The sequence below is a fragment of the Manis javanica genome, chromosome 17 (genome assembly GCF_040802235.1).
Source record: "Manis javanica isolate MJ-LG chromosome 17, MJ_LKY, whole genome shotgun sequence".
NCBI classification, from domain to species: Eukaryota; Metazoa; Chordata; class Mammalia; order Pholidota; family Manidae; genus Manis; species Manis javanica.
The window spans coordinates 58,115,101-58,137,466 of record NC_133172.1 but is presented as its reverse complement, the minus strand read 5'-3'; the positions used below and the strand labels follow the sequence as shown (position 1 = coordinate 58,137,466).

The following is a 22,366-nucleotide window of genomic DNA, read 5'->3' as shown; positions in this document are numbered from 1 at the left end:
CAATGAAACCATTATTTTTTTATAACTGAATCATCTGATATGCTACCTCCTGAAATAGTAACTTAATGGACTCAACTCTACCCTTTGAATGAACCAATTTTATGATTCTCCTAGAAAGTTTTGAGCGGTGTATAGTTTCATGGTGCTTGTTGCCATGATCCAAGGTTTAAGAGAAAATCCTTGGAAACCAGCGATTAGAACCAGGCCTCTTTAAGATAGAGGGGAGACAGGAGTGACAAAAAGGACATCCTACCACATGTTAAAGGCCCACAACTGCTATGCTCTGTCCAATATGGGGAAAGGGGAAACAACAGTGGAGGAAAGGATTGGTCCCAATAATTACAATGAACATTTCTAAACTGTCAATATCAAGGATTAATTTCTTAACACAAGTTTACCTATCAGAAGCTATTCAGCTAGCTGTTAACTGAAATGCTTATGCAGTATGGTCAAGGAGATGCTGTGCTTACAAAACCACATACATTTTATTTATCTCTAATTTTAAAATAATTCATTCCTTTGTTGGGTATGCAGGTGAGCAGTGGAGAAAGTGGGGCATCTGCAAGACCTGAAATTAAAAAAAAAAAAAAGAAGAAAATGAAAATAATCAGAGGGACAAGAGTCAGTTTAAAAATGGTGAAGATTAGAGGGTGGATCATGGACCCCCCATTCTGCAGAACAGAATATGCAGACCACGGCGTGATGGGATAGCAGCCTGGAGCCATGAGAAAGCTCAGAGGAAAGCAGTCAGCAAAGAGCAGTTACTTCTCCTAGCTCGTAATGTAGACTCTTACCGGCTGGTGCTAAGGACTTCAACGCTTCCAGAAGATGTGGGCTAGAGAACTTTATTAGACACCGGAGTGGTTCTTCTCTCTCAGCCAAGATGCCCCCATTTAATTCACTTTTGAATTTTGTTTCAAGCTGTCAACAAATATATTTATAAATGACTATTAAATAAATCAGTTTGAATGGCAAATTATAATGAAATCAGATCATGCATTTTATTAATTCTCGCCAACAAATATAGGGATTAATGGGGGTGGGAACCATTTAATTTGCTAATTGCAAATGTAAAAGGCAGCCCGTATCTTGAACAATAACTGCCAGGCTTACACGGTGCCTGACAAACAGGAGGCCCTGGATGTCAGCTCCTCTCCCAGGTGACATTTACCTGAGTATTTAGTTTGCATTCTTAATGGAAAATTAGCACTACCTTTTGTAATCTGTCATTTCAATGTAAAAATGACGTCTTTTGTCGCTACCGTGATTTCCTTTCACGTTCTTATTATGGAAGATTTTTAGAAATATGCAAAATTAAGAGGCACAGTATAACGAGTCCCCGTGTGTACATCACCCAGCTGAAACAATGATCAGCTTGTGGCTGGTGTTGTTTCATCTGTTGCCCCACCTCCCATTTCCCTGCTGCCCACACTCCACTGGAATATTCTGGAGCATATCCAAGACAGTATTCCATCACTAAATATTTTAGTATGTATCTAAAAGACTTCAAAAACTTCACCCAAAGAACATTACTATACCAGAATGATTAGGAACAATTCTTAATATCATCAAATATCCAAATACTATTTTAATAGGTACTTGAATCTTAGGTTCTAATTTCAAAATTTTTTACTTACAATGATCCTTAAAATTTTGAGGCAGTATGATTAAATATTCAGAGGGTGAGTAATGTCTGCAGGTGACTCAAATGGTGCAGAATTAAGACAGAAAAAGCAAGCAAATGGGTGAAATGTTAACAAATGGTGAACTGAAAGAGGAGAAATGGATGCTCTTTGTAATGGTCTTGCAAGTTTTCTGAAGATTTGATGTTTTTCAAAATAGAAAAGGTAGGGAAAAGTTAGTAGCAGCTAGGTATTAAGGTGCACCTTGACTCTACTCTAAAATGTGTATAAGGGCAGTTTTGTGGATTAACTCTTACTTCGATCAGCGGTTCTTTAACTTCAGTGTGCAGAATCAGCTAGGGGGCTTGTTAAAACAGATGGCTGGCTGGGTCCCACTTCCATAGTCCTGACCTAGCAGGATTAGGGTGGGGCCAAGGATCTACATCTCTGACCCACTCCCAGATGATGCTGATACCGGTGGTCCAGGGACCACGCTTTGTCAAGCAGAGTCCTGGAGTATGAGCTGTTTATAAAGGAACTGGGCTAAAACTGCCATTTGGGGAACATAACTTGAAAGGTGTCCATCAGCTTTTCCCACTAAAAACAAACCAAACCAAACAGGTGTTGGGTCTTAGTGAGCAGATCAATGGCACATTTAAAATGTGGCCTGTAGCTATAACTGTGCTAAGCATCAAGAATTTTATTGGAGGATTTTCAGGGAGGCGGGTGAGCATGAGTATTAGATTAGGGTGATCACATATTAACCCCAAATTCCTCTCATGGTGGCAAGGGGCTTGCCTCTGACCTGGCCCTCCCGGTGGGCAGTGACACACTTCTGGAATGAGCTAGGTTTGCAGTACTGACTAAGCTACTGGTTTTTCTCCATGTGACACCAACTGGGCTATGTAATGACTTGCTTACTTTCTTTAATTCCACAAGTATTTATGGGCACCAACTACATGTAAGTATTGTTCTTGGTGTGGATGGGGTACAATTTCTTTTTTCTCAAAGTTACAGATCACAGTCAGTTACACATACTGAACTAATATGTAAGGTGAAAAGGGCAAATTCAGAATTTTCAGAAGTCTCCTTTGTCAACAGAACTTACTAAATATGATACAGAAGCCTATTTTTACTCATAAATTTATTACACAAAATTAATGTGATAAATGAACAAGAAAGTTTCTTAGAACTGCTTTCCACTTAAAATTTTTGCTCTTTTAAAAATTATTGATGACTATAGTTCCTGTTTATAGCAATGGCCTACCTTATACTGTGCAAATTCTAATCTTGGCTGAGGATAGTCTCCAAAAGTTTCCTGAGTCACTCTCTGGACTCTCTCTTTTTCTATTCTGTTTTCATGAATGATCCTTGAATCCGCTATAGATGAAAGATTTTAAAAGTACTTGTTAGGAATACATTTCATCCATAAAATATCCTTTCATTCCTAAACTTTCAACTTGCTTGTATAAGTCATAATGCTTACTGTTTCTTGTCTTGATTATAAAATTTCTTACTGTAGAAAAGTTGGAATATACAGCCTGATAAAGAAAAAAATCACCCAAAATTCTACCACTCAGAGAAAAGCACTATTAACATTTTAATACATTTCTATCTAACCCTTGTTTTAGTGAATAAAAGATATGCATATTTTTTAAGCTGGGATTATAATATAAACACAATTTTGTGTCCTGCTTTCTTTATTTAACATGAAGTCAATGGCAATCCCTATGCCATTGTTAAGTCATTAAAATGTAGTTCATAATGGCTGTACCATTTTATTGCCAAGTCGCTGCTAAGGTAGGACATTTTTTATTTTTATACATTTATATCATACCCCACCATTTTTCTGAACTTTCTGATCCGCATTAGTTTCTTACTCCTGGGTTTTCTAGGGAGAGATTCAGGTCATTTGTGAGTAGTGATATGATCACAATTCTGATGATTCAAGAAATAGTTTATCCAGTGCATCAAGGGCCTGGGCTCCAGACTCAGATTTGGATTTCATGCCTGGTTTTGACAATTCCTGGCTGTACGACTTCACCTAGCAAGTTACCAAGTCTCTCTGAACCCAGTTCCCTGACGAATGGAGCTTGTTCATGGGACTGCAATGGTCGTTAGAGAAGTAATACATCTAAACATCTTAGTATGGTACTTGTCACAGAAGAAATGCTTGACTATTGGTTAATTTTAGTTTTTGTTACTATTAGGGGCCATCCTGGTAAATTCTAAAAGGAAATCTGTGGCAGCTTAGCTTCTCTTCAACAGAAATTTAATTTTCAATTTTTCTGAAAGTAGTAAATAGTTTTGAATCAGGCTCCTAGTAGATAAATGTTTTACTGAGTGACAGAAATCTAAAAAGGAATGACGCACTTCCAAATTTCAGTTTCAAAACACACATACTATTTATATCTAGCCCAAGGCTTCTTTCCTGTAGAGGTGTAGTAGAGTTGTGAGTTTCAATAGTCTAAAAAAAAAAAAAAAAAAAGAGAAAAAAGTGATTATTTTCCTAATTTTAACATCTTAAAAGTATTGATATGAATTGGCTTTAGTACATAAAAGTATGTCACATCTTATCTTCATTTTTTTCCAACAAAAAGAGATTTGAGCCATACTAGGTTGAGCTGAACATTTCTCCTAGAGCACAGACTGCTGGGTCAGCAACATGGCTGTTTTGATTGAGAAGTTCTATACTTTGTTAACATAAAAATGGATCTGAAAGACATATAGGTGGTGAGTCCAGAAGCCAGAGGAATCAAAGGCAGTATCTGCAATGTGCTTAAAGCTGTGTCTTTGTAAGCATAAAAAACTCACTGTGATTCCTTTTGGAGAAATAACTTTCCTACTGTAAGTCTGAATCTCTCAAACCACTTCTCTCACTTTCCCCACTGCCTGTTGTTTGTAATTAAGTATTTGAAAACGTGAATTTTCACTGAAATGCAACTGTCCCAACAGAATAGCAGCTATCAGTTTGGTGAGACGGTGGTGGGTAAAGGGGCTGCTGCTATGGGAGAAATCAGTATCTAACTTCTTAATGTTAGCTTTTTCCCTTAAAGAGGGGTTTGCGGAGAACCACCACTGCTTTCCACTTAGAACAGATGAAAATACTCAAGTATGACATATCTAAGGGCTTAAAGATACACACAGAGGATTAACAATCCACCCACAGGAGTCTGAACATATAAGCACACAGATGCCACGCAGAGGAAAAAATAACCCTGGGCCTATAAGCAAGGCCAGGGAAAGAATGCACTCAAATAATTTTAACAAATAAATTGTGGGACTTAGTGAACCAATGCTTTCTCCTTTTTTTCCAACCCCAGTATCACCTGCCTGATTGATGGGACAAAAAGTTAATTTTACTTCTCTCTTGCACTATAAGAATAATATAATTATATTGTATCGATAAAAGACAGTGTCATGTTACTCCAAAGAGAAAATGAATTCTAACTGGAACAGCTGATTTGGAAACTGGGATCTGTAACTGACTTAACATCAGTGTAAAACACAATATAGTTACAAAAAAGATTACAGGGAGCTATTATTTTGTTTCCTTTCACATTAACTAACTGAAAGCTTTCTCCACTTCAGTGACACCTGAAGTGGGCTCCTTTTGTTGGAGGTGAACTTTCCCACCTGTTCAATGGCTTCTAGGTCACCTGTGAAAAGGGAAAATGAGACATAACTTTAAGGAGAGTCGCTGATGGGCTCACCTGATTATACTGTTTAAAGACAATAGCCTTCAGAGAGTCCAGATACCGGCTTCTGAGGTCCATTTTCACAATCTGATGATGTTTGCTAGCAATTGTCAGTGCCTTGAAGTGAAAATTAACAAGACTGTTAGGATTACTGTTTTGTCCCTGTTCTTTTAATACCCGTTAAAAGAAAATGTAGGAGCTGCGGTCACTTAATATTTTCCACTGAAGTAAAAGCAAGTTCAGAAAAATTTAATCTCATGACTTGTTAACCAGCTTTAAAAAACAAAAAGTTGCTAATGGCATTAAGAGTCTCACAAATGTAGATCATTTTTGAAAAATGATCCTATTATAATTAGGAAATACAATAAAGTAAGTTCAACCTTAGGAATAAACAATGAATACTCAAATGCTACTGTTTTATAGTATCAGTCATCTAATATTACGAATGATACTGCCACATGAAAATGTAAATATGTATGCTTTAGGACTAATATTTTTTAGAAAAAAGCACATATTAATTGCAGTTTAGAAAAGCCTCCCATCATCTGGGGAAACAAGTTAGAAGACTGAAACAGAATTAATAGAATAAGATATTTATCTGGGACTAGAGTGGAGATAAGTTTGCCTTAGGATACATAATGGAAATGAACATTGGCTTTTGGGGTAATGTTCACATTAGCTGTGGTGGGGTGGACTCACTTGGCTGTCAGTGGATGAATGACCACTGTGTATTTATGAAGGAAGAGACGGCAAATGTAAAAAGTAGAGTTAAGTATTAAAGGGCAGTAGAAATCTGTCATTTCAGTAACAGCAAAGGGAGTTTAAATGACAAGAAACTTTGCCTGGTAGGATCCTACGGCTGTGGTTCAGTCCACTACCCGACAGCGCTCCGCTCGGCACTAGAGCCGAGGCGGCCAGGGTGGTGGGGCTGCTTACCTCGAGCCAGCTGAAGGGGTGCTACTGTAGCTGGGGGTGCTACTAGAGAGTGGGAGCCGCAGCAGTCGCCAGGCCAATTCAGGGACAGCTTACTCTGGGGAAAGAAGCTAGGAGGCCTGGGACCCCAAGAACCATTAAGAAAAGGTGGCCTTTTGTGTTAAAGTTTTCTTGTGCACAGAACGTGGGGAAAATAGTTACAAGTGAAAATAATGTTCATTAATGGCAAATCATGCAGTCCTGAAAAAGTAGTGAGATTTATATGTAACTACATGGAAATGTGAAAAAAGCAACTTATAGATGCTATGTGCTACCCTGTTTTCTGGAGGAAAACATTCTGTAAGGAAATGACACTGTTAACAGTGGCTATTTTGGATGAATGGGATTGGGAAGGGGTATGAAGTCTTAATGGACGTTCTCTGTAGAGACTTCATGAATTTTTATACAAAGCATGTACTTCTAGATTAAAAGACAATAAGGAAGAGCTCCAAACCAGTGCTCTTGCCACGCTTCCACTTGGAGTCCAACACCACTTTCTGCTCCTTATTTTAGGAAATCAAGAATTACACGGGATATTTTATGTGAAATGCTTATTGAACCGTTTAAACCTACACAGACCTCTGGGATAAGAGTAAGAAAATATTAGATCTTGTAGTAATTGGTTCCATACCTGACCCAGAAGGGAAACACTGGTCTTGAGCTGGGAGGAAGAAACGAAGGCATATGGAGTCTGGGAGTGGTACACCACGTAGGTAGGCTTGTACTGGTTTGGCTTTCTGTACTGGGTTCCCCATGCAATCCGGATCCACACTGCATTCTCCTCGGCATCTCTGAAGCTGACTGTGACCTTATTAAAAAAATGATTTGTTTCCTAATTAAAATCTTGTGGCATCAACAAAAGGTGCTTTTTAGGGGTAAAAGACGTTACTGTGGTCCTGCCCACAGGCTGACTGATATAGGAAACTTGACTTGGTTTCTATTTCATGGATAAAACACAGATCTTTTAAATATGATTGCCAGTAGCTCTGGAATTTAATAGCTCACTCCTAGATTATTAAGGCTCCCCTTGATTCAGCTCCCATTGGAGTTTAGACCCTGGAAGGAGGTTTTGAGACAGGTGCCCTCAGCTTGCCCATGTCTCTTTATTTCCTCCCTCTTGTATCTCACTCCAGGGAAAGCAGGCTATAACATGGCAAAGATGGCAGTTACTCTAGCCCTGCCCACTCTTTATCTGGCTGCTTCCCCAAATTGCCTCAGTGATCAGACAAGGAACTCTGCAGTCTGGGGCGTGGAGGTTGCACAGCTGTCTGACCTTGCCCTGAGTGAACAGCACAGTGCTTGGTGCCCAGAGGCATGCAGAGACCTCTGCTGACCTGAATAGAAGAGGATGGGGTCTTATTCTGAATAGCCTGGGTCACATTACAGAAGCGAAAAACACCTGTAAAATCCAGATTGAATGCAATATATGGAGGACACACTTTTACTACAAGGAAAAAAATTGGTAGTGCTGTATATAGTGGCCTCTCTAGTCTAGAATGCCATTAATTTGAGGGATCCGGGGGTGCTTGCAGAGGTCGGTAGCCTCCCTGAACTGGACGCAGTCAGGTGGACATGCTTAGGCCTATGCTTTTCTGGAGAGGAGCCGTAATAGTGATCAAAATTTCCATAAGGATATATGATCCAGAAAAGGTTAAAAATCAATGGGCTAAGAGAAAAGGATGCCCACAAAGTCAGAACAATCCTGGCCCAGATGGCTTTCAGATGTTCCATTTCATATTCTTACAGTAAAGAAGATACGCAGATACCTGAAGAGGTAGGGCCCAAATGGAGACCTTTATTGTTTTCCCAAGAAACTACCTCAATAGATATCATCCTGTAATAGCCGGGATTAGCATTTTTCAGAAGATAGCTTGGATTAACATTGCTTAAGCTTAACTAGGTGACTAGTCCAGCCACGGGTCCTGAGTGGTTTGGCTAACCTAGGTCTGTACTGCTGGCCATGGTGCCTCCTAATAGGCACAAATTGTCAATAACTGTCCAAGACCCACAAACTACTGAACATACAGAAAAACGTTTAGCGGGGGAATCAAATGAAGCTTAGAACACATAGACTGCATATACTTAACTATATTTAATACAGATTATCATTACTAACACAGGCTCCCTGCTCCTCGCACACCAGCTTCTCTGCCTGACTGGTTCAAGGGTAGGAGTTCTTAACCTCAGGTCCATGGTTAGAATTCAAGGTATCTATACTAACTGAAATTCAGCATCTCCTTCAATGTGAAGACAGGCAGCAAGACAGTAGCAGTTAGGATCTGCTGCTTTGTTGGTCACAGAAACCCCACATATTCTCTTATCATGGCACAATTCTTGCATATGTCTCAAAAATATCCTTTATACCCCTCGCTGCTTTGACACTAGTTTTTAGACCCACTGTGAGATTATTTATTGTGCTAATAAAGAAGCACATACATTTATATCACAACTTAGCATTTTAATACATTAATAACTATTTTAATATAACTGGTTTCCCTTAAAATTCTATGTATTTTCTCTTATAGCATTTAAAAACAATCTTCCAAGAAGTGGTCCAGAAGCTGCATTAACAGCCACAGGGGTCCTTGACACAGAAAGATTAAGATGCCTGTCCTAGAGCCGCAGGTGAGTTACTCTTTGCTCCCAGACACCAGGACTCTACTTGGCATGACGTCACCATCCTTGGCCTTGGGAAAGCAGGGTCACCCAGCTGCTAGTAATGTTATGGGGAGGAAAGCGAAGAAGAGTTGGGCGCCCTCAGTCAATTAAGGAAAGGGGTTAGGGCATGTGGGCCAGTCAGAGTAGGGGGCCAGGGGAGACCGAGAAGACACTGGGGCTTTACCTCTGCTTTATCGTCATCGTCTACAGCCTCCAGCACACCCAGCACACGCCCTCTAGCTGGCCTTTGATTTGACCAATGAAAAAGCTTTGTTCCCCTGCATCCCCTGCTAGTCCCCTGTAACTCTCTCAGGAGGTGAAAGCTTTTTGGAACGTGCTAGTGATAAAAAGAAATCTAACAACTAATCTATATGGGCATTAAATTGAAGTAGGAGTAAATATGAGCATTTCAGACTTTTTCCTCCTTGAATGATGGGGCAGGAGGCATGGGGTACAGAGAAAAGAAGTTGCTGGTGCCCAGAGAGGGACAGGAGATCATCAGATGGGAAGCAGACATGGAAAAGGAAGGACGCAGATGAATCCTGAGCTGCAGCCGAGGGCAGCTCACGGGGAGGTTTCTGGTTGTGAGGGAAGTGGGGTGGAGACACTGCTCCAAGCGTTTTTCAAGACCTGTCAGCCAGTCATGTTCAGCTGCATAAAAAGGCTGGTTCCAGAAGGGTCCAGACCACATAACCACAGCATTTATGGAAAGTTATGCAGGGATTCTGTGCCAGTGGGACTGTGTTTAAAAAACAACAACAGGTGCATGTGCCAAACTCACAGTCCAGATGGGAGTCTCCTTTAAACTCTGGTATTATTTGAAAAATATCTTTACCATGAAAGTATAATGAAAAACGACAACTTAGGAACAAGGTAATGTGCTTATTCACAAAAGAAAGATAATAAAAATGGAGAGACATACCTTCTCTTGGCTCATGGTTATTCTTGCATTACTTTACAAATTAAATGGACCCTGACTCAAAAGTTTGAAGATGTTGTTTTGTTGTATCATTTGATAATGACTCTAAGGATCATCTTGAAGAATATTTTTGATAAAGAGGAGGAACTGGAGGTAGGGGCAGGGTTGACTTGCCTTAACAATTACTGGCATATTTAGAAACTACAGCAATTAAAGAAATAAGGAGTTTGCAAAGAATGTGCCCAATGCGCTTATCCCCAGCGCTCTGCTCTTTAAGGCCTTGCCTGGGTCAGCAGGGAGCAGGCTGGTCAGGGGCGGCTCTCCGGGAACCTATGGGCTGGGAGGAAAGCCGGCCGTTAAACCAGAAAACGGAGAGTGTGGTGACTGGGGGATAATACGGGGGCGTGGGGCATCTAGTCCAGGGGCTCGGGAAGGCCTCTAGGAGGGAGCCCTGTTTAGGAGGAAGTCAGAAGGACAGGGAGGAGTGAACTGTGCAAAGGCAGATGGCAGAGGCTGTTCCAGGGAGGGGGAAGTTCAAGCACTCAGGGATCAGAGTGGTCTGACTGGAGCGCAGAGTACTGGGGATGGCACCTGAGAGGCTGGCAGAGGGTCCAGGAGGGCACGAGGAGAAACAGATCAAGGAGCAGAATACAGACTCTATGACTGAGACTGAATCTACAGAACCCAAAGGTAATAAAGCAGTAGAAAAAGCTAACTACGTGGTATACTTGAAACTAATAATATATTGCCTATCAACTATACTTCAATAAAAAAAAAAAAGAAAGAAAAGGTTAAATTAGTCAGCAAATGGTGTTGGGACAACTCATTAGCTTTTGAAACAGAAATGATAAATTACTGTATCCCTACCTCCTCTTTTCCCCTAAGAGTGTGATTCCCATGGCTTAGCCCCAGCAGGCGAGGGCTGAGTGCAGAGCCCTGAGGGATGCTCCAGCAAAGGGCAGAACTGAAGGGAAGGAGGTGGGCAGTCATGGAAGCTAGAAAGGAGTTCAGGACGGGGGGAGAGGAACAGGAGAGGACAGAGATTCTGGGACAAGAGGGCACCCCTGCTCACGTAGTGCTGACGCTTCTGGTCTGAGGACCCCACTGTCAGGGACACTGCCTTTCAGAACAGCATCTGTATGCTGGTGAGAGCAACAGTCAGAATGCAGGCGGTGTAGGCGCGATGCTGGCAGGATATATTACCTTTTCAGACTTGAAGACCAATAAATAGCACCGTTTTTCTGGACCAATGGAGAAATAAGGTAAAAGAGTGGGCAGATGGAGGTCAAAATATAACTTGGATGACCAAGAAACTAGTGACTGGCTCCTCTCTTTAGGCAGGTGGGCTTCAGGATAACAAAATCCAGGGTCAGGCAGAGTTGCCTACATGGTCACTGGCAGAACCACTCTGGGTGGCCTCGCTCGCAGGGGTAGAGACAGAGGAACAGACCAGAACAGACAAAGGACACAACAGGAGCAAGAAGTATTCCCGCCATGAGTGTGCGGGGGAAAGGACAGAGCACGAGGTGGAGCAGGGGAGTGGATGCACCTGTACTGGCACCTGAGCATGTGCCTAAGCAGCAGAGCAGGAATCAGTACAGCGAGAGATGAGAACGTGAAAGAGAACAGAGAGAAACACAGAGCAGGCATGCTCTCTGAGGATGTAGGAGGTGGACTTAAAGCGCAAATACAAGGGTCATCATTGGAAAGGAGACAAGAGAGCATATTCAGTGACAAGCGGGTAAGTAGGCATTGTGACAGAAGTTACAGAGGAAAAGGTAGATGGAGAGGGAACGCCACTGTCCTAGGGGGACAGTCACAGCTGTCACATGTGACGGATATTTTGGTCATGTTTTTTTATATGCAACGACTAAGACACATGAAGGTGGAAAGAGAATGAAGGAGGGGGAGGCTGATAAAAAAAAAAGGTTCTTCTCAACTGAAGGTCAGATAGTAGGTGGTGCTGGCAGAAACCAAACTGTAGCTGACGATTCTGGGAGTGCTCCAGAGCTGCCCTGACCAGCACCGCACCCACTGACCCCCGGGGGTGACCTACCAGAGAATTGTTAGAACACATGGCTACAAGCTAGTGTGCTGCCTGAGAGCCCTTGCAGACCCTTTCCAGTACCCCAGGGTCCTGCTGGCTGGCACTGCTCTGGAAAGAGAAGCACTTGGCTCTGAATTGAGAGGTGAGAGGAGGTTTTTATAGTAAGTAGCATTTATCTTTGATATGGACCAGAATAGTATGCAATATTACTAATGGAAATTCTTACTGAACACAAAACCAAAAACAAGGTAGTAGCAAATTTTAAGTGCAGAGATGCCATGAAATTGAATTTCATGGGAATTCAGATACATTTTCTTACATTTTTTAATGCTCTCTGAAGAATTTTCTTAAATGAACCTTTGAATTGTCCCATATCAAAAAGGTCAGTGTCTTCACCTGTCAAAGTGAAAAGAAAAATCAAGAAAAAAATCAAAGGAACTGCAGTGTTCAGTAAGCACATCTTCAAAGACCTCCAAGGTCACCGTTTTCCGCAGCCTCAGGACCTAATGATCAGATCAAACGCTGCTGGTGCTTCCCGCACAGCAACACCAAATAGATCTCTCATCTTCCCACAAATGAGTAACTTTGAAATTACTCATTTTGAAAGAAAAGAGATCTAAAAGGAACATGTTGCTACTCATTTTAAAATTGCCAAAATAACAACAAATGTTCAGTTTAAAATGGAAACATTACCTGGTCCTTTATGCATCTGAAAAACATCCCAAACTTTCTGGTGCTGATGAAACTGAGTATCTGAGAGAGGGAAGAAGAGGTTATTACTACTGTACCAGAGAACATTCAAGCCTTGTGCTTACAAATACGTATTTTCAATAATATGACTCAGAAAAAACAGAAATGTATAACTTAAGATCTAGATTTTTATTCAAAATAAGTTTTGTAGTATGGATTAAATATACTCCAGACACTAGAACGAATCCTGAGGAAGGGCTCAACATAGTGGCGATTCAGCACTGACTCAGTCAGACCCTTGCTCCACGTCCACCCAGGTCTGCTCCACAGAATGCCGCGTTTCTCCAGCAGCACAGGAATGACGTGCTCCCGACTGGTGTGCTCGCGGCGGCAGCCTTTGTCTGGAGCGCTCTCCTGCTCGCTGCACACCTGCCTCTGGCCTCTGCTGAAATGCTACCTACGCAGAGTGGCCTGTCCTGACCGTCCTACCCGAACCCACCCTCCATCCTGCCCTGCTTGAGTTTCCTTCCTAGCACCTGTCACTCCACTGGAACCGTGTGTGCTCCTCCCACACTCCCCCCTTGGCCACCCAAGTGCAAGTCCAGTCAGTTTGAATCCTTTATGTTTCTTGGCCCCACGCTCTTCTCTCCATCTCCCCCAGACAACCATCCTCTCTTGCTTGGACTACTCCCACTCTGGTGGGCCTCTCCCCATCCTCCCTGGCCTCTCTCTCTGCACTACAACCAGAGCGATCTTTGAAGAAAACAAGAACCTCATTCTTTCTTGCTCATAATCTTTGAAAGGCTTTGCCTTATTCTTAGAATAAAGAAATTCTTCAAATGGCCTCTAAGTCTCTGTATTGCCCCCACCTAAGCCTCAGTTAGTTTGCCCCCCTCCTCCATCGCTGCGCTGCCCTCACCGCCTTCTCCCTGCTCCTGGCTGTCCTCCCTCCTCCGCCAAGACTCCCCAGAGCTGTGCCCTCCCGTCTCCCCTGGGCCTCACCAGTGCCACCTCATCCTTTCGTTCCCAGGTCAGGTGTCATCTCCTCAAGGAAGTCTTTCCTCCTGTCAGCACAGCAGGTTTGCTTGGCTCTCTCAGAGGCCCTCTTCCCCATAACCCTTAATACGATCTGCATGAACGCATCTGGGTGACCAACTACTCTGTCTCCTTGGTAAGACTGACCTCTTACGGCCCATGACTCAACCTCTTTTGGCTCATCAGTGCCTACCATATAGCCTGGCACAAAGTATGTGCTTAATGACCATCTGAACAAATGCATGAGAAATGGGAACTATGTGGATCTACCTTTTATGGTCTAGAGAGAATCCAATCACTGAAAATTAGGTGAGTTCAGCAATTTTATACCTGGAGCACAGTATAAATAAAGATGACTTTTGTTATACTCCAGGACATTTAATATACAGCCAGTTAATATAGACTGTTAACAGTTAATTAATAAACTCCAGGCTTTGTCCTAAGAACCTGATGTGCACTCTTATTTAATCCTCACCATAACCTTATGTGACATTATCATTATTATACAGATTGGTCAAATGATAACACTGAGGCATAGAGATGCTAACTGCCTCCCCCCAGGACTCACAGGGAGGCAATGACAGAGCCATGACTCGCGTATCAAAAACTGTGCTCTTGGCCCCTATGTTATGTTGCTTCCTAATGAGGAAAATAGACATCTTACATACAGAGGAAAACCAGGCTATACAAAGGGAAAAAATTACAGAAATGGAAGGGATGAGAGGTGACAAGCTGCACTGCAGTAAGAACAAATTCTCAGAAATATAATTCCAAAGTGTCAATAAAACACCTAACAGACATTTATTATGTGTTTATCGTATGCCAGTTACTGTGCTAAGATCTTTTGAAGCATTATCTTATTTAATTGCCACAGCAATCCTGTGGTGTAGGTGCTAACATTTCCATTTTACTCAGGAGAAGCCCAAGGCTTGGAGAGATGATATGACATGGCAAAGGACCCAAGACTCTTAAGTGATGAAACTGGGATTTGAACCCAGGTCAACCTAACTCTAGAATCGGAGCCCTTACATACAAAATTGGCTCTCTGATGAAAGTAGATTGGTTAAGTGTAAATACAAGTCACCAAAACTTACAAATGATATCTAAAACGGCTGCATCGTTGAGACTTGCATGCTTCTCCTGAAAAAGAAGATAAGGTACTTAGTAAGCATGGTAATAGGTGTGGTTTCAGCCCATTTAGAGCACATTTTAGGACCTCTTTCAACAGAGTATGAGTGCCTTCTGAGTACTCTGCTGGCAACCTGTCTGATCTCTGCTCTCCTATTAAGTAACATACACCTTCTGACCCATGTCTCCTACAGATACTCAACAAATGTTCTCCCACAATCTATTCCTAACTTTAAACTTTTTGTGTTTTCATCAGCTGCATCCTTCCAGACCTCCTCTATACCAGGGTTTCTCAACTGCACAGAACTGACATTTCAAGTCAGGTATTTGTGTGCTGTGCAGGGCTGTCCTAGGATGTTGAGGGCAGAACTGCCCTCTACCCACTGTAAACCACTTCCACAGTGGTGCCCATCAAAAATGTCTCCAGACAGTGTGTCCTCTGGGAATCAAAATTGTCCCAGTTGAGAACCCTGCTCCACACACACATGCATACATATGTGTATTATGTAATTCCTTCCAATGTTGTATATAAAGATATATTTTACTCATTTTAATGGCTGAAGAACATTTTATGTGGCTGTATTATCATCTAATCTATGTAGTTGTTCCCAATTTTGTTTTCTAAGCAATGCTAGTTAACGCCTTTATATGTGAATGTTTTTATTTATATATTTATGTTTTATGTGTAATTTATTTATATACAAATACATTTGAATTATATATAAATATATATTTACAACTAAATATATAAATGTTTATCAATTATTATATTTATATATACCTCATTCTTTATTATTTTACACATAAATGTCCAGAAGTGGAATTGCTGGATCATACATTATATCTATTTAAAGGGAACAGGAGTATGGGAATTTTTTGTACTACACTTGCAACTTTTCTGAAAGTCTGAAATCATTTTAAAACAAAAAGCAAGTAAATAAATACACGTGAAAGAGTACACACAACTTTACCAACATATTTGACTAGAATTATCTTTTCTTCTTTGATAATCTCATAGGTAAAAAAAGAATAGTGATCATTATTTTAACTTGAATTGATTGTTTTTTTCTCCCGTGGTGTTCACTTTTTTCTTTATTGATTTGAGCATTCTTCGTCAGTTGGAAAAAAGGCAATTAAAAATTGGTTTCTTCTGAGCTATAGTATAGTACATGGTCCATATCACTTCACAGCTGAGCAGTGCCTTAAATTTCTTCTGGATTAAGGAAGAAAGAAAACACCAAAGGGGTAGCATGATGTTCAGTTATTTTGAACAGTTACCTCACAAAGAACAACCAAGTCCCGAACAACAGATTCCTTTCTCTGCCGGAAGTTTATGGTCTGCAGTTGATTTTGAGACAAAAAATCCCAGGCTTTGAGGATTGTCATCATTTTAGTCATTGGGATTTTCAAGATGGTCCTCTTGATAAATTCAGCAAGGGTTTCATCCATCTCTTTGGCACTTAAATAAAAACAAAACCAGCACTACAAAACAGTAACCAAATGCAAAAGTTTAACTTAACTGTGATATTTTCAGCATCACATTCTTAGCCAGGATTTTGATTTGTGGGTCAAATATCTAAATGCTCATCATTCTTCAGGCACTCTGCAGAGCACGTGAACAGGAGGACTTAATTATTTTCTCCTTAAGCTACATATTTAAATATGGTTTAGAGTTTTTAAAAATCAGTACTCTCCTTTCTTGGCTAGAGTATTTTGATCTTTTGATGGCAATGATATATAAGTCATTCATTCATTTACTAATTCATGTAACAAAATCTGAGCACCGGTGCCTGCCCAGCACTTTTCTAGGCACTGGAGAGATACTTCTTTAGCCAAAAAGACAAAAATCCTTGCCAGTATGAGCAACCATTCTAGCAGGAAGAGAGAGGCAACGGGAAAATGACAGAATGTGTCAAATGTGATAAGGGCTGCACAGAAAATGGAGTAGTGTTAGGGAACTAGTAGTAGCGAGAATGGAGTAGGTTGGGTGTGAGATGGGGATGGTGGGGGAGGGCAGAGGAGGCCTATAGAGAAGGTGACATGGTAGCCAATTCTTGGAGGAGGGAAACTGAGCCGCATGGAAGAGCTTTCCAGGGAGAGGGAACAGCAAGTGCAAAAGCCCCGAGGCCTTCAAGGAACAGGGAGGAGAAGGCTTCCTGGCAGGCTAGAGTGGAGAGACAGGAGGAGGCATGTTAGAGGAAATGAGGTCAGAGATCATGGAGGGCACAGAGGTTCACTGCAAGGATTATGGCTTTTACTCTGCCAGAAACTTGCATTAGAGGGTCTTGAAAAGAGGCAGGATTTGCTCTCATGTAGGTTTTCTATCATTATCAATCTTGCTACTGGTCTAGAAGGAAGGGTGGAAGTAGGGGGCCAGCTAGGAGGTTATTCTGCTAATGTCAGAAAGAGATGCTGGGGGACCAAGTTGGAGATGGTGGGAAGAGGACAGGTTCTGGAACACTTCTAAGACAGAGCCCATGGGATTTCCTAAAGGATTAGATGTGGGGGTGGGAGAGAAGGAGGAATCAAAGATGACACCAAGGTTTTGTCCAGGCAACTGAAAGAACAGAGTTGCTATTACCTGGGATGTACGAGACAGCAGTGGGGGCTGGGAGGGCAGAGGAAAACTAGAGAATACTGCTTTGCACATGTAAGTTTTAAGGTTGTTAGACTCCAACTGCAGATACTGTGTAAACAGCTGGATATATGGGTCTAGAGGACATAGTTAAGAGCTGGGTGGTGACAGGATTGTAGTCTCCTTCTCCTTTAGGGTGTCTCCAGTTAACACAGAGCTATTACATATCACTTTTCTGGGCCCATGCTTCAACTGTCCAAAAGGTCTTGGGCTCTAAGTCTGGTGTGACTCCTTCAGGACAAACAAGGGCAATGATTTCTGGAGCGTAACTTGGTGGTTGTCTTACAGTTTTGGCAGTAGGAAAGGGGCCTCTGAGCCCTTTTATTACTTTCCTCAGGGCAGAAGCCATGGGCCAAGCATGATGGCAGATCTCAGCTCTGCTACCTGATTTGGGGAGACTGATGGGCATTTTTCTCTGTCTCTGTTCTTTAAAATATAGAACATAAAAAGCAAGCAAGCATGATTTTTAATCAAAGATTCAGTGGGATAGCTACAGCCTTTAAATTCCCTTAATGGCCTGTCTTCCAGGAAAGAGCATACACACCTTGGTGTTCGTGTTTAAGCCAGGAGGTAGAAGTCAATCAATCTCACCTGCTCCCACCATGACTACAGGATTTCCAAAAAAAGAGGGGCCCCCTTTTTAACAGAATGTGTTTATAGTCCACAGGTTAGCAGATTAATGAAGCATTTAACTTTCTTTACTTAAAACCAATATTCAAGAAAGATGAACATAAAATATATCCTCCTATACTGACCAACATAACTAAGCACAAACGAAGTCAATGGTGTACACCTTTGTTGTATTCTCTCTACAAGAATCCTGGCTGTGACTCATTTCTGCCATTGGAGTGTTTTTAACAGTGCATGTAACTTATTATCATTATCCACTTCTAAAAAGATATGGATGGTAGACTGTATATTAAAAGGATACTGAAAATAATAGTTAAAAATAAAGAACTATTAGGAGTTGTTTAGAAAAAAACACAAATAAGAACATAACAGAATCAGGATCATGAAAACAGAGCCTGATTTGTTTCCTTGTCCAGGTACCTTGCTTTTTTTTAGCTCCTCTAATACAAGATGATTCCTCTGGGGAAGGGCCACTATGCCCCCGCCTAGAAGGTTCTTTCTGCACATATCCACATGGGTGGCTCCTGGTGTAATTCAAGTCTCAGGCGGTTTCTACTTAGACAGACTCAGTCTGACTACCCATTCTCAAGTTATTTTCCCACCTTCCCCCTCCACTACTTATTGTGTTTACAGAACTATCTGAATTACTTGCTTATTGATTACTTTATTGCTTTACAATATTGTGAGCCACTAGGGTAGGAATCACGTTTGTCTTATTTACAGCTATATTCCTAGATGATAAATACCTGTGGGATGAAGTATTAGATACTATTTAAGCAGTGTGCCTGGCGAGATAGAAAACCTGGGAAAGATTAGGGTCCAACAGTCAGCGATGTTATCAAACCAACGTCTCCTACCCGAAAACACTGGAGGTGGGCTTGTAAAAATGAAGACTCCTGGGCCCTATAATTTACACCGGGGAGTAGGGAGAAACCGAGTGGGGCTTGAGATTTTGCATTTTTAGAGAGCCTCAGAAGATGCCTCATTCTGGGTAATGTTTGCAGAATGCTAAAGAATTCTGGTAGAAAGAGCACACTCAGTCTTCCCAGTTAAGCTGGAAAACCTTTTGGTAAACTCTTGCGATTCCCTGTGATATAATTTTTCTTCCTAGCGCTTTGTAGGATTGGGCCGGGCATACAGTAGCGCTCAAGATGTACTTGCTGAATGAAGTCATGACAAAAAAGAGCCCTTTTAGGTAACTTTCCCGTAGATCCACACCGCAGAAGAGCTGCCAGAGGAGCATAAGGAGTAATGCGCGGGGCTGCACAGGCGAAAAGGACACATTAACTAAAAACTCACAACTCTTGCAAAGCGGGAACCGAAGCTGGGAGAGTCCAGCGGCCAGGCACAAGACACCTCGAGGCGGTTCCCGCGCTGACGCACGCCCTACGAACGGGTCCGCCCCACTGCGGGCGGATGTGACGCCACTGTCAAGCTTCCTTGCCCTCAATCACCTCAACCTCAACGGCAATCCCCCGCGTACACCCGAGACAAGGCTCCGATCTTTCACCCTGGGACGCGCGGTAGTCGCGAAAAAGCCGCCCCACAGGCCTGAGATGCCGCTTCCTCAAGGTTCCCGCCACACTCAGGGGCCCGACCCCACGCCGCGAGGGGCTCTCTTACCCTCCGACATCGCCAGCCGTGTCTGGGCTCTGCAGCTGTTTCCGCCCACTGCGCCTTCAAAACCACCAATTGGAATTCCCGGCGCTCTCGAGCCCCGCCCGCCGGCTCCAACTTGGGCTGTACCCTTGGCACAGGGGGCGTCTGAAGTGGGACTCGTCAGCAGAGAGCACTGTTTAAATGCAGCTAATGTCAGCTACGAGTCCGGCCTGTTGGTTCGGCCTGCTGTGTAGGTTGTGCGTGCCTCCGTGGGATCGCTCTCCCTCCCCCCATGGAATCCGATAATGGGCCCGTCCGGGCCGGGTGGCGCATGCGCCTCAGGAGCCGTCAGCGGCGGGGACTGGCCGAGCGGGGTGAGCTGCAGAGAGCGCGGTGGCCTCGCGCCCTAGCGCGGGCCGGGTTCTGGCGCGCAGCCCCCGGCCTTCGAGTGGGAAGTCTTCGCTGGTGTGGTCGCGAGTAGGGTGAGTCCGGAATGTTTTGAGGGGTGCTCTCTTCCTGTTCGCGGCGTTCGGGGCACCCGCCTGCCCCTCCTCGCGTCCCCGCTCGCGCGCACCCCGCTGCCTGTGTCCCGTCCTGCTGGGACTTACTGCCACCCTCGTCGTTTGGGACCTGGAAGGTCCGGTGGCCGGTGTTATGGGCGAAGTCGCAAATCCCAGGAGACCATCAGGGAGCCAACACGGGTGCAAAAGGAAACAGCCTTTATTCGAGCCAGTTCGAGCTCAGTGTCACAGTCACGCCAACGCAGTGGCGAGAGAGAGGGGAGAGAGAGAGAGAGAGAGAGAGGAGAGAGAGAGAGAGAGAGAGAGAGAGAGAGAGAGAGATTCAGGAAACAAAGGTTTTATGGGTTTCTAGGGTGGTTTGTGGGGTGAGGGTGAGGGTCATGGCTCTGGTCAATTGGCAGGGTCTAGGGGAGGTGGGTATACTTCTTGCTAACTGGAGGGGAGAGAGAGACCAAGCTCTGATTGGCTGAAAATAGGATCAATTGGCCAAAATAGGATCCAGGTCCCGATTGGCTCAAATAGGATCCGGGTCCTTATTGGCTCAAATAGGATCCGGATCCTGATTGGCTCAAATAGGATCTGGGTCCTGATTGTCCCAAATAGGATCCGGATCCTGATTGGCTCAAATAGGATCTGGGTCCTGATTGTCCCAAATAGGATCCGGGTCCTGATTGGCTGAGGTAGTATCCAGGAGCTTGCCCTTTCATTCCCCCCTCTCTTTGGATCTTAACAAAGGGACCCAATCATGGGTCTAATGAGGTTTCACAGTTGTAAGGAGATAAAGGCTGATACTGTTTTAGCACCGTTAGCTGGACTGTATCCATCCTATTTTTGACAAAAGAGATCAGTCTATTGAGGATACATGGTCCAAAAGTAAGTAGCAGCAACAGAATTATTAGAGGGCTTATTAGGGTGGAGACTAAGGTGGTTAACCACAGGGAAGTGTTAAATAAAGATTCAAACCATCTCTTTCGCGTTTGGCTAAGCCTACCCGGACTTTGGCCATAGATTCTTTTACTACTCCTGAATGATCAGCGTAAAAACAGCACTCTTCTCCTAGTGCAGCACATAGTCCCCCTTGTTGGAGGAACAATAAATCAAGCCCCCTTCTATTTTGGAGGACAACTTTGGATAGAGAGGTGAGAGATTTTTCTAAATGACTAATGGAGGCCTCTGTTCTTTCTATATCTTCATCTATGGCCGTTCTCAGGGATGTCATACTTGCTTGTTGAGTGGCCAGGGAGGTTATGCCGGTTCCGGCCCCAGCCACTCTTAAAGTGAATAGGGTGGCAATGGTTAGGGAAGTGATGGGTTCCCTCTTATTTCTTTCTTGGCTTGTGCCTTTGCTCCAGTGAGAATACATGCTTTCCTCGGGGTGGTAGAGGATATGGGGTATCACAGTCACTAGGATACAGAATTCTCTAGAGGCGTTAAAGATGGAGGTTGAGAGGCACCGGGTGAGGCCAGTCTTGGAACATATCCACCATCTATTACTTCCTGAAATTAGCCACTTTATGTCATCTCAACTAGGGGTGGCATCTACGGAAGTACATAAACTTTGTTTATATTGTGGCACCTTTCCTTGGCAGGTTCTTTTACCACTTACATGTTGTAGTGTCAAGCCTATTTTACGGTCTCCCCATGAACACTGAGAGGAGTTTTCACTAGTTGATAAATTATAGGTGGCATTCAGGTCTATGGCTTCATAAAATGGAGGTTTTATATCATAACATAGCCAGCATGAGACTGTGAGGCCAGGGCTGGTAGCATTAAGGGTCTCATACATAGCATGCATCAGTTTCCATAGGGGGTCTTCACTGGCCTGTGCAGCAGGTGCTGGGGGGTTCATAGAGGTAGTAATCTGAGGTTCTGTCATTTCTTTCAAGGTTTTCTTGTTATTTGGGTTTTTAGTAGGGGCGGGAGGAGCTAATACCTGGTTTGGACCCATACGGGCTGTTTTTGTCTGAGGCTTATGGATAATTAGTTTAATGGTTAAAAGTCCACTTGGGTAAGGGCCGACCCAGGCGAACTGGCCCATATCAAGCTGAAAACCCCAAGTTATTCCAGATATCCAGGATTTCTCATTTTTAGCTCATTCTTGGTTAAACTGTACATGCACTTGGGGTACCCTATTGTCAGGGTCTCTGAGGGTGAATTCAACTAAATCCCGATTCCCAACTGCCTACTTCCGGGGCCCATCATTAGACGTTAC

At 43.1% G+C, this 22,366-nt stretch overlaps 2 protein-coding genes across 6 annotated transcripts in view; one reads left to right on the top strand and one right to left on the bottom strand.

The window, feature by feature from the left end:
* Positions 1-466: 466 nt before the first annotated feature.
* Positions 467-19,802, bottom strand: CENPN (centromere protein N). Of its 4 annotated transcripts, none has more exons than XM_073226638.1 (11): positions 19,658-19,802; positions 16,048-16,228; positions 14,736-14,781; positions 12,610-12,669; positions 12,236-12,312; positions 6,924-7,100; positions 5,336-5,437; positions 4,026-4,089; positions 2,890-3,002; positions 795-921; positions 467-568 (listed from the first exon to the last, which is right to left on the bottom strand). In XM_073226638.1, exons 2-11 carry the CDS (start codon positions 16,216-16,218, stop codon positions 486-488), a joined length of 1,020 nt encoding a protein of 339 aa, XP_073082739.1. In that variant the 5' UTR covers positions 16,219-16,228; positions 19,658-19,802; the 3' UTR covers positions 467-485. The 4 variants fall into 4 exon arrangements, with proteins under 4 accessions (XP_073082739.1, XP_073082740.1, XP_073082741.1 ...); XM_073226639.1 differs by having other exon boundaries at positions 16,048-16,251; positions 19,658-19,789; XM_073226640.1 differs by lacking the exon at positions 19,658-19,802 and adding an exon at positions 19,334-19,459.
* Positions 19,803-19,960: 158 nt separating this feature from the next.
* Positions 19,961-22,366, top strand: part of CMC2 (C-X9-C motif containing 2) — a 32,065-nt gene continuing 29,659 nt past the window's right edge. Inside the window, exon 1 of one of the 2 annotated variants that reach the window (XM_073226642.1) lies at positions 19,961-20,115. The gene's annotated coding sequence lies outside the window, so the exon portion shown is untranslated. The remainder of the gene's footprint in view (positions 20,116-22,366) is intronic. The other variant, XM_073226643.1, reaches the window with a different exon arrangement.

Excerpts from the sequence above, each read along its gene's own strand:
- CENPN (XM_073226638.1), bottom strand. The coding sequence starts at position 16,218 with ATGGATGAAACCCTTGCTGAATTTATCAAGAGGACCATCTTGAAAATC. Across the intron at positions 12,313-12,609 it reads TCAGATGCATAAAGGACCAG|GTGAAGACACTGACCTTTTT; the intron begins GTAATGTTTCCA and ends TCACTTTGACAG. Across the intron at positions 922-2,889 it reads TAGAATTTGCACAGTATAAG|CTTGAAACAAAATTCAAAAG; the intron begins GTAGGCCATTGC and ends ATTTGTTGACAG.